Source organism: Manacus vitellinus, unplaced genomic scaffold (assembly GCF_001715985.3).
Source record: "Manacus vitellinus isolate BGI_N305 unplaced genomic scaffold, ASM171598v3 scaffold_7_pilon, whole genome shotgun sequence".
NCBI lineage: Eukaryota > Metazoa > Chordata > Aves > Passeriformes > Pipridae > Manacus > Manacus vitellinus.
Window position 1 is genome coordinate 16,742,044 of NW_021940813.1, and position 16,089 is coordinate 16,758,132.

The 16,089-nt window shown below is 41.7% G+C and overlaps 1 protein-coding gene across 1 annotated transcript; it reads right to left on the minus strand.

The window, feature by feature from the left end:
* Positions 1-472: 472 nt before the first annotated feature.
* On the minus strand, positions 473-1,484 carry CLDN34 (claudin 34). The gene has a single exon (XM_018084030.2). It carries the CDS (start codon positions 1,425-1,427, stop codon positions 783-785), a length of 645 nt encoding a protein of 214 aa, XP_017939519.2. The 5' UTR covers positions 1,428-1,484; the 3' UTR covers positions 473-782.
* Positions 1,485-16,089: the final 14,605 nt, after the last annotated feature.

Here is a 16,089-nt window from a genome sequence, read left to right on the forward strand (position 1 = left end):
TTGCACTGAATATTCCTGGTTTTGACATCAGTTTTGTAATAACTTGTACAAGTTGTTTCTGTCTTTTGCAATACCTTTGGATTCAGTGAAGTGTCTGATGAAGAAGCAAACACTTGCAGACTTTTTGGCTCTGCCTAAGTTAGGAACTAAGAGCGCACCTTCCCCACAGGCAAACATGTTGCAACATAAAATGCAAACAGCTTGAAAGAAAAACAGAAGCAATAAAGACACAGCCCTTTATGTGCCCTAGAGGAAGAGGAGAAACTGGCAAGACATTTGTTAGACAATTCAGGGAAGAGTCATTTGACATAACCATGATGACACTCATATTATTGGTTTTAAAAGTCTTGACTTGTCACAAAACATACTTTACTACAGCTGTAATTAAATAATGGACAAAAAGACCTTAGTACAAACAAATTCACATTTAATATATGTTATTTCACATTTTTCTAACAAGACATTTCATTCAGAGCCAGCTCCTTAAGCATGGTTAATAGTTTACACAAACAAAAAAATAAATTAATCAGTAGTGTTTGTACATACAAAAGGGGTGAACTGGCAAAATTTAATCACAGTTGCTGCTCAACAGCAGTTATCTCAAAACGAACCTCTGGTCATATGTGACCATTAAGATGGTAACTCAATTGGTTCATATAAGAAAATAGCTACTATAGAATAAAATTAAATTCTGCAGTTCCTTAACTATACAACCACTCATCCTGCTGTCCTTATCTCTTGACTATGTTCTTGTTCTGAAATAGCACGGGGGATTTGTCCTGTCAGGATTTTGTTATAGTATTTGTGGTCCCTGGAAATCTGTATGAGAGAGAAAAAGTCCCACTTAGCAGCAGGAGAATGACAGCCACAATCCCAACAGGAATTGCAGGACCAGCTTCCTGAGCCACTGGACTGGAGGGCATGTAATAAGAAGGAGGAAAAGCAATGCTCCTGTTGTGCGTTACAGAATAGAAATTCCAGCTCACAGGAATCAGGACACACAGACCAGCAAATATGTAGAAGAAGCCACCCACCAGGAAGAAAGGGGTAATAAGAGTCTTGTGAGTGATTCCCATATACACATTTCTCAGAGCAAATATTGTAGCAGCCAGTCCCAGCAAGCCCACGAACATGGCAATCAACAGGAGACCCTGAGCAGCATAAATTTCATGGGGGACGAAGGACTCATAGCCACTGAATTTATGGCAGAACTGTTCTCTATAGCCAGGTGAGACGTGAAGGTAACTGATGAAGCAGACTTTCCAAATCCCCACCCAGGCAATGCCAGAGGAGATGATGCTGGTGTTGTCCACGTGCCACACTCTCCATTCCACCATTCCCATTGAAATGGTGCACAAGATCCAGCCTACCGTACCCAGAACGAAGGCAGTGAGCTGGAGGTGTGAGGCATTGACCAGGGAGCTCATCCTCTGGAGGTCTTCTGCTCTGTTGCAGACACTGCTCTGTTGCCATGTGAAGAGAGAGAGGCACTGAAAAGAAAAAAATAAAATTACAAAGGCGATTATTATTTGGGTGAATAGGTGAACCTGTCAGTGAAAAAGAACGATCAGGAGACAATGTGTGTGTGGAGGGAGGATGGTAGTCATCTTTCCCCAACTGTAATGAACTGTTGAAATTTAATTTCCATGGACAAATAACATATTTGTTTTAATTCTGTATATGTCATCATATCCCATGGAGCAGAAAGAGTCTCTGATTAGCTCCCCTTATAATCTCCTTTTTAGATTCACAAAAAGAAAACTCATGTCTTTTTCCAAGTTATTTTCTTCTTTGTTAATTAACCATTATGCTCAAAGATCCTTATACATGTTACATATAATCAGGAGCCCTAGAGTTAAACTAAATCAGACAAAATCCTCAGGTCCCTGGTTGTTGCAAGAGATCCTACAAAACAGCTGCAGAATCTATGCTCTTCTCTCCTGGCAGCTGTGGTTTTGGTGCAGCAGCCCAAACTGAACAGACTTCAGCTTTTGTGTTGCCCTTGCCAAGAGTTGCTGGGACTGGTGTTAGACAGAAAACACCACAGTTCAGAGGCATGAGCAAATCTAGACCACAAAGTCTAATAATGAGCATTGAACTTTGACCATTTTTAGATTATTTAACCATGAATTAGCAGAAACACTTGAATTAAACAGAAATATAATGCTCTGTGCAGGGGCTGGAGCCTGGATGTGCCGCCATTGCTTTCCCACCCTCAAATTTTGGCCAAGATTTCTTTAGTGTTTCACCTTTGCAAATCCCACTAGTTCATAATCTGCCCAGCTTTCCCAGCTCGAATCATCCAAAGACTGTGGTGGAAAATATTTTATTTATTTAGTCTGGCAAAGGATTTAAGCTTTGTTTGCTGACTGTACATTCCGAATGTGAATTAGGCTTTTATTCTATTTAAAAAAACCCAAACCTGTTAATTCCCTGCATCTTTTGCACAAACGTCTGGATAATTATATGAATGATCTGTGATCAGAGAAGATGTGACCTTGAACTTATAATGTAGATCTGAAAGGTTCTAGGAATCTCTATATTTAAAATACCTTTTCTGCTGCTATTTCATTCAAGACTGAAGAAATATTGTACCAACTCAAGTCTAATAATAAGATAGATCTGTGTCATGGTTTGAGAGTCCCAAAATCCAATTCCTTAGTCCAAACCCCCTCCCATATTTCAACCCAATGTGAGATGGATTTTCCAGACATCACATGAGACTCAGAATGGGGGAAAGGGAATACATTACAATGACTGTACAAAATAAATACTACAATAGATTATATACAATCTTAATTATCTCTACCATGACGTAAGTATTTACAATGAATCAAATCTCTTTTCCCCTCCAAATAAAAGTCCAGGAGGGAAGAAGGAAAGATCCTTTCTACTCTCAGAGCAGCATTCTCTAGGGTAGCAGGTTCTCTCATGCAGCAGCTGTAGCTGGATCTCTGCCAATACACACGAGGGGGTATCCAAGCCCCTCAGCCCATCATCTCCAAGAGAGGGTCTTCTCTTCCGTGGGCTGCGTAACAGGGACAAAACTCACTTCACCATGGTCATATCATGAAGTGCAGGGGTCTTCGTGACGGTCCTTATCTTCAGGGGATTCAAGTTCCCTACAGAGCTCTTGGGCTCTGATCTCAGGCTGCTAGCTTAGCTCAGCAGCAGCGGCGACGGGGGGCCAAGGTCGGCATTCTTTCTCCATCCCGGCCCAGCTTTCCAGGACGCCTGAGCTTTTCAGCTCCTCTCTGCAGTGCTGTAGCACTCCACGACTCTTTCAAGTAAGAGTCCATCATCCTCCTCTTTTCTAGGAGGGGTCTCCAAGGAGTTTGGGGTCTTTTGGTTCAGTTCTTACCCCAAAAACTCTGTCTGTAGAGCTTAGGTCTGCTCTCTCTCCTGCTGGCTCTCTTTCTCTTCCGACAACTCTGTGTCTTCCTTGGCTGCATGCTGTTTGCTGCTCTTCCAGTTCAGTTCTTATCTGTTGGCTTTCAGCCATAGTCTCTGTTCACTGCTGTCTCTGCTGCTGCTCCTGCTGCCCACTCAAGGTGGAGAAAACTCCTTCAGCTTTCTAGCTATAGGTACTTAGCCCTGTCTAACACTGTTCCAAGTCCCTGCAGACCCCAGTCGGGGCTGGCAGGGGGGGCCAGAGGCCCCAAGGGGCTCCGAGCCCCTTCCTCGTGGCTCTACAACATGGCTACCTCTTCAACAACCCCTACATCTACCTTCTCTTCCGGTCTACTTGTGATATGTTTATATTTTGCAGAAGTGCTCATTGGGTAAAACTGCAAGGGTCACCACCCCCTGGGGTTTTACCATTTTATAACTTCGGGGGAAAAACTGTTTCCCCCCATCACAATCTGCAACAATGTTTTGTTACTAAAGCAGCAACTTTTCTATTTACTGATCTTAAACTAAACAGATTCATTAGATGATACAATCTAGTTGCAAAAATCCATCTGTGGAAATCTTAAATAAAAAATATCTTCATAACAATATGGCCTTAGGCAAACACTGTCCATCTTCTTACACCAGTGCTCATTACATACTTACTTCAGTCCTGAAGCTGATGCCAGCAATAAGAGGATGGGACAGAGTGATTTTTGATGCCAGCCAAACACAGCAACATCTGCAATGTTATCGCTTTGGCCTCCCAGCTCACCTGTGTATCTCCAATAGGACTGATTTCCTGTGGGACATATTAATTTCCATTATTGCAAGTGTACATTTAATCCTCTCTGGCATGGAGGAAATTGCTCTGGAAGAGTCTTCTGTACTTTTATCTACTTAAACCAAAACCAGTTTATAAATACTTTCTATATTTGCTGTGTTATTTACAAAGTGATTATAAACCCCCCTTTCTAATTAACTGTTGTTACCAGACACAGAGCACAGTAACCCCACAGGATATTGTGAATGGTTTTCTTTCTGTCCCAGTTCTACATCAAAACAGCATCTTTTCTGTTCATGTCCAGTGATGGGAAGGTAGGAGACAGAAATGAGTACGAGCAAGGGAGTCCCACGCTGACTCCCTTCTGCTTCTGTTGGAATCAGCTGAGCCCACAGTAGCTAAACCTGAACCATATGAAAACACCACTTTGTGCAGAGCCTATATGTCTGTAATACTTCTCGTGTACATCATAAATATTCATTTAAACAACTTGCTGGTATCAAGGTCATAAAATATAGGTCAGCAGGTGAATCCCTGTCATTGAAAGCTTTTCAGAGTATGTTATTAGTGTGTAACTTCATTGATTGAATGTACCCACCTGCCTGCTCACAGAATTGAGATTGTATCTGTGATTCTGAGCCCCCTATCAAATCTTCACATGCTAAGACACTTAGAATTGTCTTCAGAGTTGAACTATAAAATTAAAAAATAGGAAAAGTACTTTTTCTTTTGAGATTCACGAAAAACCCCCACAGAACAAGCAAACACACAAGATGAAAGAATTCAAGGTTTATACAAAAGTTCTGAAAACATTGGAGAACAACCAGCTGACAAAGATGGGCTTTAGGTGAATTATCAAATGTCTAGACACACAAAAAATTGTATGATTCATTTTGGCTCATTTCTCCACACCCTGCCCACCGGAGCTTATTTGATCTAACCTGGTATCACTGACTTAGAGAAAGAACAAGGTTCAAAAGAAATACTTTTGAGATCGATGATGAAATTGAGTTATAGTTCTCACATTTGCCTGTTTTAGAATATGAAACAGAAGCCTATATTTACTACCTCCTGATATTAAGATTCAGCAAGAAAATAAGGAACAAAATATCAAGGTAAAATAGTTACAGGATTTTTCTTGCCATATGAAAACATGTCAAAATTAAAGCAAATCAGTTCCTGATTACAGTGTCTATCACTATGAATATTAATAAACACACCATAGGTTTTGCTGATATCATCAAAAGAGAACAGTGCCAGAAGCATTGTTTTTAAAGAAAACCTTTAGCAACGAGGATCAGGGAAACTCATTTTCCCCCAGGTGTAGCAAGATACGTTGATTTTTCAGGACTACTGTGTCAAGTATTTCCAAAAAAAGACATTTTGCTTGCAGATGCCAAGGAAAACCGTGAGCGACCTGCAGAGGGCGTCTCCCTCCAGGATTTCACCCATCCCAGAGGCTCCCTTGCTGAGACCTCAAGAAGGGAGGGAAGGAGGAAGGGAGGGAAGGAGGAAGGAAGGGAGGGTGAGAAGAAGGGAGAAAGGGAGGTGGGAGCAAGAAGAGCAAGAGGGCCCTTGGCAAGGCTGGGGTGAACAGCAGCACCTGAGTCAGGGCTTTGTAAGGTCCCTTCGAAGACATGGACAAGCTTTTTGTCTCAGCTGGACCCTGAAAAAGGTCACACCTTGGGGGTGACACTGTGCAAATTTTCATCCACAGGAGGTGGGTGATGCAGGTGTTGAACTTGGCTAAAACACCAGCAGTGCCATTCCTGTAAATTGCAAAGACAGAGGCATCCCCTTTGGAAGGGAAGAATTTGATCTGCCACCAACTTGTCACCCACCAAAAAAAAAATAAAAATCATATGGCAGGGCTGTGTTAACCCAGACAGCATAATCTGTTGTCTGGTTTCATGCTTTAGTAATTCTATAAATATTCTGAATTAATTTAATTTGTGTGGTAAGATTACCTATGTGGTCTGAATAATACCATGATGCAACAGTATCACTATACGAAAAGTTGTAAGGCAAATGAACTCATTCAATCAGCTACAGGAGGTCCTCTGAGTAATCGGTTGGTGTCACTGCCATGTGGTTCTTGATTCAGCAGCTCACTCAAAGCTGTAGATTTCAGCATTCCAAGTCTGCACACAAGCCACTTCATGGGATGGAGTCAGCCTACAAAGGCAATCTCGCCAAGAGGAACAAGCTAGGTCTGCGTGGTGTCTCTGTCAGTGAAAGAAAAGCATGACTGAAAACCCTTTTCACCCAAAGAAATAAAAAATGTTTTGAGAGGTGGCTATAGTGCCATCTCTCAGTGTCCCATGATTTCATCCACATTTTCACTTAAAATCAACTCAGTCCAATCCAATAAACATTCCAGCAGCTTCTGGGGTCAGTCTTACGAAAGTCTAGAGACAAGAGCTAAAAAAAAGAGAGCTGCTTCTACAGGCTTTTCATCTGATAGTCATTTTCTCTCTTAGTACATCTTTCATTTCCTTCATTTGGAAGGGCTTTCCTTCACAGATGTATTTCAGGTAGGGACTTGAATAAAAGCCAGATAGAATCATAGTATGGTTTGGGTTGGAAGGGACCTTAAAGATCATCTTGGTCCAACACCCTGCTATGGGCAGGGAAACCTCTTGCTCAAAGACCCATCCAACATGGCCTCGAACATTTCCAGGGATGGGGAGTCCACAATTTCTCTGGGCAACCTGTTCCCTGCAGGCAAATGCAGGGGGGAAAAACCCTAGCATATTCTCTTAATTTGTGCATTTAAATATTATTTGGCCTATGACATTGCTGGGTCTCAGACTCCCTCAGAGGGGAATGAGGGCCTGTGCCAGGGACAGATGTCCAACTTATAGGATAGCATAAGAGAGTGCTCCCAACCATGCAATCACCCACAAGACTTGTCTTTAAATGAATCAGTTCCTATGATACTTTAAGAGCCAGATGGCTCCAGCTTTCAGCGGCATGGAGGGAGTTTGCTGTTTAGCAGAGGTCCTTTAGAGGTTGGTATGTGCTGGGTAATAACATTCCTCAGCAGCAGTATCTCCTCTGCAGTATCTGCCCCCATCTGGAACCTGAGGCACCAGGCAGAGCTGGATGGGTCAGTCATTAACACCTTGAGCATAAGATCTCAGATATTGAAAGAGGCTGCAGGGAAGTGTGAGATGGAGCCAGGGCTTGTCGTATGGATTTGTGGAAGTCTTACACAAATTGCATGATCCTTGACATGATACTCAAAGAGCCTGTACTAATGCCCTAGACCCTTACGTTTGGATGTGTCTAGAAGAGAACATCATAAATATTTTTTAGTCTTCTAACATCCCTGTTGCAGCACAGCTCTGGTTGAAATGTGGCTTTATGTCTAAGGCTGTTTACTTGCTGTGGTCCTGGCCACAAGAGTTGCCAGCATTGGCTGCTAAAACTGTCTATTTCTAGTTTCTTCAAAAGACATTTGAACAAATACTCAGTGTGGCAATTGTTTTGTTCCTAGTTTCCTAGAAATAAAGTTAGCTGCATTTATGGCCCATTCCTTGAACACAGTCTCCCTGATATCTCATGTTTAGGTTCCAGCTGTCTCTAACACACTTATTTTCAATTAGAAAAGATAAACTAATAGGGCTAGCAATTACTGGAAAAGTAATTTCCAGATATAACATGCCTTATGTACCCCCTTCCTCCAAATGTCACTATCCAGTGTTATGAACTCTGCTCCTTCCACTTACTCATCATCATGTTTCAAAACAAGCAAACCAAAGCAATCTTTATTTCTGTTCCACCAAGTATAAATACACTGAAATTAGCTGTGTAAAAGTTCTTTGCTTACTTCAGGAAAATAATTTGATCTGCTTTGATGGTAGGATGAAGAGAAATCAATAATTTCTATATATTCTTCACTGTTTTTTCAAGCCCTAATTCACTTTTCTGTGCTTGAGCCCACATTAAGCTCTCGTTACCCAAGGAAACGTTGCAGGTTTGTAGGCAGTGAGATGGCAGTGGGTTTGACCAAGGACCCAGATCACCCCATATTATCAGAATTTCTACAGGTTGTTTTGCCTCTGTTTTGAAGGAAGCTCCATTTAGAACTGAAGTAGAACAGTTTAGGGATATTCCAAAAATGACAGCCCCTGAAAACCAAGGCTGATACCCTGGCTGTGTTGAGATGGCACCCTTTCAGTAGGCTTCAGAAAGCAGAGAGCTCCCAAAAGCTTGCTTACTTTGTGTGTCTGGCACAGAGAAAAGAGCTCTGAGGGGTAGGTAGTGTAACTAAGGCAACCATACCCAGGTCCCAGAGAGCTCACACACGACAGGGAAGATGAGGGCACTGAATACAGCCTCGGGGCTTGGGAAGATGTCACCAAAGGCGACACCTTCTACCTAAAAGAACGGGAACTAATGCTTCTTGGAGCCTGCAGGAGAAATTAAGAATTTCTGGGCACCTGGAGGGTTAGCCTGGACATGCTGCACTGGCACCAGGTCAGGGGAAACAAGCATCGCCAGAGCCGAATGCGTGGAAGGAGCTACTGCCCAGGCGGGAACGGGAGAGCACACAACCTGCACACAGCAACCTGTTCATGAGATTTCCTCCACAGACAGTGGGTGGGTGGTTGAAAGGAGGGCTTTCCAAAAGGATAGGAGGTAATCCTTGTTTCTTAGTAAATGATAGCAAAGCTAAGATAAAATACACTAAGAAATGTTCCAATAGACGAGGGAAGTCTGAGTCTCCCTCTCTGCAACCCATCTGCCTGTTGAAAGAAAGTTTTGCTTTAGGAATTCCACTGCAACTTGTAACCACCTTAAAGAGAAAGTTCACGACAAACTCTTCCTATATAAAATATGCACAAAATTGTTTTTCTCAGCCAATGTAAGCAGGAATTCATTAATTTCCACTTATTTCATGTTTTAAGCAAATATTCTTGCTTTAGATATTCTTAGGCACCGCGTGCATTTTGAAATTAACATTCAAATCCTACTTTTGTAAAGTTTTATAGCCTAGATGTAGCTTTATTGGACTATACTGTACATGGTTTACTAACCAAATCCTTTGTTCAATGTAAGTCTTGCAGCAGAAAGGGAGTTTTAAAAAAGCCCCAACAGCATAGTAATTTCAAAGGTCTCTTCTTAGCAATATCCCTATGATTTAATGCTTGAAAACTTAATCCTTCAATTCCCAGTTGGGAAAGCATTCTTTATAGGAAACAAACAAATATTTAAATCTCTCCCCATCTGTTCTCTATCAGCACTTCATAAAATAAGTCATATTAAAACAAAAAAGAGGACTTACTTCTGTGAGTCTGAGTTGCCTAAGGCTGTGAAGCAGTATCAGCTGGATGAAGCAAGTTCCAGAAGGGAAGTGGAAAAAAATGCCCGTGCAAATTGTCCGACTTGTTACGCTACCAAATAGGTACCTCACAGTTCCTTGTCACTCTCCCACTAAGTCAACAAAGATGTAGGAAGTAAGTTAATCATTAACATATTATAAAAATATGAAAGCTTTACCGTGTGCCATTTATTCTAATTGCTTTAAAACACTTACCAAAACATATAGATAACTCCCATGGAAAATTCAGTTTCCTGTAAGATGCCCATTCAGAAAATCTGCCTTTTTGATTACATGATTTTCCAGCTTGAGACCACGATGCCCCTGCCTGACAGCCCGAAGGACGCGTAATTCTCATCTGAAAGAGAACGAAGTGATTTCATAATCCTTTCTTCTTTGTTAGATTTTTCTTCTTGTATTTATGCAGCTCTGCAGTGGGAAGAAATATAGGGGCGAAGGAGGAGGGCTTTCAAGGAGTAAATTCAAGCTGAACTGGTCTCTTGATGGACTGTGGTTGGCAGCACCCATACTTTAGTACAAACAGTACTGTGTTTGCTATCTCAGATGCTTAACAACACACATTTTTAAAAATTATGTTTGCCTTGCTTCATGGTTTTCCCATGAATGTAAACAATGGTTCTTGCAAATTGGAAGAATGTTCTTAACTCCATTCTGATTTCTCCTCTTTGAACCCTATTCTAAACTCTGCTAAAGTCCAAACGATGCACTGGTCCTACAGCAGGAGGACATTTCAAAGCCTGGTGTTAAAAGATAGGTAAGTTTATTTCATAGAAATATCCTGAAATGGGAAGCCTCATCGAAAAATTCTTCTCACCTGTAACATGTGACATGGCTGGTCATTGCCACCACTAAAGAAGGCTGAAAAATGTCATTAGTTCATGTCCTTCGCTTTTCTGCATCACCTTTAATCCTCTCCTGCTCTGTCTTCCAGCCAATACTGACTCACTGGTTTCATGTGCGGGTAATGCAGCCTGGCCACGGCAACAGAATCTTGTCATCTAATGCAGCTCTCCAGTCTGGGATCTTCCCTCTGGCTGGTCACAGCTGGATGGGGTTGGTTTGTTGCACAGGCAAACTCAGCTGCTCAGGCTTTGCTGTTGCATGACAAAAAGCCTGAGATGCGACACACCCATGGGCCATCCACCCGATGGGCTGCTGTCAGCTGCTAGACTGAGTATGGCCTTTTGACATGCTGATGAGCCTGCTGATTCAGAAGGACAGCATCCTTGGGCAGTAGGCAGCTAGCAGATAGACTCCTTTCCTTGCATTTAATAACTATGTGAAACAAAATACGCAGGCAAAACTACTGCTGATTTTACACGTGAAGCTGCTGCATGCAGCCTACTTTGCTAACTCTGTGATAGGAGTGGCATCCCCTACACTACTCCCAGAACAACAGTTCTTTCTCTATCTCTGATGTATTCCTCCTCAGTCGCGAAAAAACCTGCAAAAACCGACACAACAAAACCAAACCCACTGTGATGTTTTAGAGATTAAACTGTACAGGAAAATAATGACTTCAATATATTTGTCAACCACCCTCAGTGCAGTGAAGTTTAATTGAATTGGAAATCTACAGTGCTTAATCTGTGATAACATAACCAGCAGCATAAGCACAATCACATTAGTGAGAAATACGATATGCACAGAATGGAATGGAAGCAAGATAGGAAGTGAATGACAGCATTAAGTGCTTTTTCTTCTCAGTGTATGATTATGATAAACACATTCATTTTTACTGTAAGTGACAAATTAGGAAGTAGATGGAAATTAACTAAGTTTCTGACTACTTTATTCAAAGGAGCACATTTTACACATCAGACTTTATTGCTCTTTGAATGCCAGTGGTTAAAACTTTTTTTCAAGCAGAAAACATTTGCTTTCTTCCTCCTGTGGCCTTGGCCCAAAGTGCATTGAAATCAGTGGAAAGAGCTCTGCTGACTTCAAAGGCGTTTAGATCAAGCATGGTCCCTTCTGTGGTTTACAATTTCATTGTTCAATACCACAGAACAGGAAATATTTGTTTCAAGTTATTTTTCCTTTTATTTGCCATGCTGAAAAAAACAACCTGAAATCAAGAGGTTGTGGAAGATGCATTGCCCAACGAGTAGCAGCAGACAGAGCCTGTAAATAGCTCAGAGGCTCAGGTACAAGTATTTTCTCGCTTTTTTTTTTCAAGACAAAGGTTACTTCTTCCAGAAAGCACAGCAGCCTCGCTGCATGCAGCTTGCCAGTCTGTGATCTGTGAACTGGGGATTAGAATTGTTGCCTCCTCACTCTTGGTCACTCACTGCTTGACCTCAGTGGATTATCAGACCAATATCTGTCCAAATCCAACATTGAACCTAAGTGTGGGCCTCTAAAACCACAGCTTGAGCCTCAGAAAAATATTTACGTAAACACCTTTCCTAACTGTATACCTTTACAGCCAAACCAAGTTGTCCTTTAAAACCTGTGAAATTCAGAGATGAGACAACTCTACCAACTCAACACAACTGACATCATTAAGTGCTTCATGGCCCAGCAGCAGTAGACCTTCTTCCTGTTTTGCCCATGCCTCTTCAAACATGGATCACAAATACATTGCAAACAGTATGTTAAATGACATCAAAAAGCAAAACTTAAACAATGAGGGTGTGTTTTCAGAGATTGCACAATAACCTCATGCCAATTGTTGCCCCACTGTTGAGGCAAATCCCATAAATAGCCCAGGGGACAGCTGAATAGACAAACTCCATAGCTGTTGCAATAACAACCCCCCAAAAGCAAGATGGGCTTTTGAAAGGGTTAAACCCCCCTGCACTTCACAGCAAGTGCCTGAGGAAGGGGGAAGAAAGCCTCCAGGAGAGGGGGTTGGGAGCCCTCCACATGGATTGGCTCTATGTTGCTTTGCAGATGGAGGTGGCCAGAGGTGATGAGATGAATGAGCAACTGGAGGTTCCTTCCTGTGTTCCTAAACATGACCCCGAGGCAGTGGTGCTCTTGTCACGGCATGGCAAAGGGCTCAATTGTTTGACAGCTTGACTTTTGCTTTTAGAGTGATTACCACTGTCTATCCTGTCAAGTCTGGCTAAGGCTGGGATGTGCAGTAGCCAGGCTGTCCAAGGCTTGCCCCTGAAGAGAGGCACCTACTGCAAACCACAAGGGGCTCCACAGGGAAACACTACACATTATCAGATACTTAACTCAATCCCAAACTACACTGACCCTGTTTATAGCTGCCAGCAGGTACTGCTTGTTTTTATGGTTAATCCCATTGACTGGGAAGTTCTCTGGCTCCAGAGAACATGGTAACAGTTTTGTTGTGATTATGTCATTGTATTTTGGTGGCTTTGATTTCTCTTCTGTTTTGTGAAGTCCCAAATAAACATTCACAATGCTCTGTCTCTACTATCCTCTGTCTTAGTTCCACTTGTATTTTTTTCTGTCCAGTGTGGGTGAGATCTAAACGTGTTTTAGCCTAACACTACAGTGGACTCTGACATTATAAGAGGGAGATTATATGTTGTCCCTCCTAGTAAGAGAGATCCTAGTAAGACAGATTGTTCAATGTCCAATTTAGGAATTGTGAGCTAGGGAGCCTGTGCTTCACCTGCATCTGGACTTGCTTCCTTTCAAACAATCTTGTGCAGCACTAATATCCCTATCAATGGCCAAATATTTTTTAGTGCTTCTTCTGTCCAAACTATGTCAGAGAGCTTTTGTCCACCATCTACACCACTAGTAGTGTCCTCAGAGACCTTGCTGACACAGTAATATCTCTTTTTTTTGTCCTTAACTTTCCCTGGATTGCCTTATAACTGATCTAGAAGACTCTCAGAAACTTCCGACAAAGAAGCTGACCCTTTTACTGTTGGTCAATTAAAAACAAGGGAGAAGTGGGAACATACAAAACACAGCTGCCCAGACTATCTCCAGCATAGGTTGTTTAGACATTTTCATCAGAGACCAGCAACTGTAGATCCTTTAGAATGGGCTCATTATTAGTTTTTGAAGCAAAATTGAGATGACTATTACAGACTCAAGAATTTTAAGAGGGGCGATTTTACTGTGATCGCGACTCGACAAGGGGCTGATTTAAAACCAATAAGATTTGTCTCTGGCTCAGCAAGAAACCAATGTTTTTTTCCTGGAGATGCAGAACAAAAGCTTGCATGCATGAAATGAAGGGCTGCTAAAATTAGATGCACTCTTGTGGTTTGGGTAGGCTCCTGGTTATTCCCAGATACCCAAAAGTAGGTCATTCAAAGCTTAACAAAGACATTTCCCTCAGACTTGACATTTCAGAGCCAATGGAAAAGACCACCTGATGGGAGGATGTTATCAACTTGTCACACTCGGGTTTCACTCTGCCTTGGCAGTGCTTCTGCGCTGTGAAGGAGCTGCAGTGCTACACCACCAGGCCTTTTTTCACTTCATTAGAGCTGCTTTAGCAGCTTGTTCTTATCAGCTGTTAGAAGTAACAAGAAAATCAAATAGCTATGAATTTCCATTAAAGGAAACGAAAGTAAGAGATCAATAGAAACCTTTAGCTGGTAACATACCATGAAGGTTTAACAGCTTTACAAATTAACTCCCTGCACAAATGATGGGACACTATTCAAGTACTACTTTAGGAGAAACATGTGAATCACCAGTTGCTCACTAGCTGACCATGGCCAGGATCTCAGCTAGAAAACCTTCAGGATCTTTACTGACATCCTAAAAGGGTTTCTGTACCTTTGCCCCAATTTCTGGCTATCGTCTTACCTGAACAGCCACTGTGATCTTTCATCTGACCAGTACTCTATTTAGATTATTGCAGAAGGAAATAAATAGAAATGTTCTGGTGACCCAGAACACAGATAAAATAGGATACCGCAGAAAGTAAAACAGATTTCTTATGAACAACCTTACTGGCACAAGTTGGGTGCCAGTGGAGAGCAGGATGTAGTTTCATAAAGAGCTCCAGACAGGGCAAATGCCTTAAATATGTAAAGAACAGCTGCTTTTCAAAAGTGTTTTATTGCAGCAACTCCAACTCAAAAGGAAGACAGCTCTACTTTTCATCCTTGTGCTGGTCTGTCATTTACCTGGGCATCGGGGGAAAGGAGTGTCAAACTTTCCCTCAAAGCCCTCCATAGCCAGCTTACAAATTACAAGGCAAAGGAGATGAAAGGCCATCAGTTCTCCAATGATGCTGGCTCCAGTACATGCAGGGGACAGTTTCAAAAAGTCAGGACAAGCACCTGGAAGAGCTGATGAACAGAGGAATGTTTTTAAGGACAGCTAAATTGGTCAGTACAGGAGCACTGGTAGGAGACTCGCTCGTATACAATCTCAGAACACATGAGAAAAAACAAAAGCAAACTTGGTAACTAATCAAACTGGTATAAGGGGAAGAGTTTATGGTAATTCCTATAGGTACATGTGTGGAGAGGGTCTGTAATGGAAGAAAAAAAATAGTTTGAGACATGCTGCCTGAAGTGCTCAAGCCCCATTTGCAAGCCAAGGGCTTGCAAATTCCCATCTATTTTCCTGACCTGTCAGCCACATGTTATAACTACTTCTGCTCTTTTAAGACCCCAGTTATAAAACTGTAGGCAATCTAAATATTTACTGAAGTAGTCACACCTTGGTATCTGACTGTGTAATGTAAGAACAGCAAACACAAAAGGTGGATTTATGGTGACCATAAAATTTTCATTCCCAGCTTCCTGATTTCCAGAGACTTTATGGCCAACCTTCACACTGCACTTTCCCTGCTGTTCATGACAACAGCACTGCACTCCCCACACCCTTAAACATTTTCACCTAATTTCTGTTTTCATGTATCTGTCTTGTACTCGCTGGTTCTTGAGAGGGTTTTCTCTGCTTTAACCAAGTCTCATGTCGTATATGATGCTCAGTAGCACAAACACAGCAACTTTTAAATCCCAGTTTTGATCAGTGAGTACTCTTGGGTTGTGTTGGTATGAGATACTCTCTCTACTCTCTAATAATTTACATGAGTCTCTTCTCTCATTTTCCAGTTTTTCAACACCTTTGCATTGGACACGGATAGTGGGATTAGACACAATATTTTAGAAAGTTTATGAAGTTTTCAGTAATACTGCATCACAAATTACTACTTTCCCCATATTCCACTGTTTCAGCCTTTTTTCTAGAGCTTAGAGCTCATGTGAGCTGTTCATTCACTGTGACCCCACACAGTTTTTGAGAATCACTCTTTTCTGGTCTATATGTCACCCCCCTGGCCATGTGATCTCTACCACTTGCTTTTGATTAATTGCTTTGCATGTCACCATATGAAATGATTATTTGTTTGAACACACCCAGACTACCAATTTTGCTCTATACAACTTTCCTCTTCATTGTTTGCCATATATGTGGCAAACAGTGACCATTATCACTGGGTTTCTCTTGTAATCATCTCTTGTTGGTGTGTTGGAACTGCCCATCGCACAGAAACACTGGTCTATGTAACTCCACCTTTGCAAAACTAGTGAGATAACAAAGTTTACTCACATAGTTCTTTTTTCCATATTGCAGTAAAAATAGGAAGAAAAGCTTTTTTTTTTTAATTCTC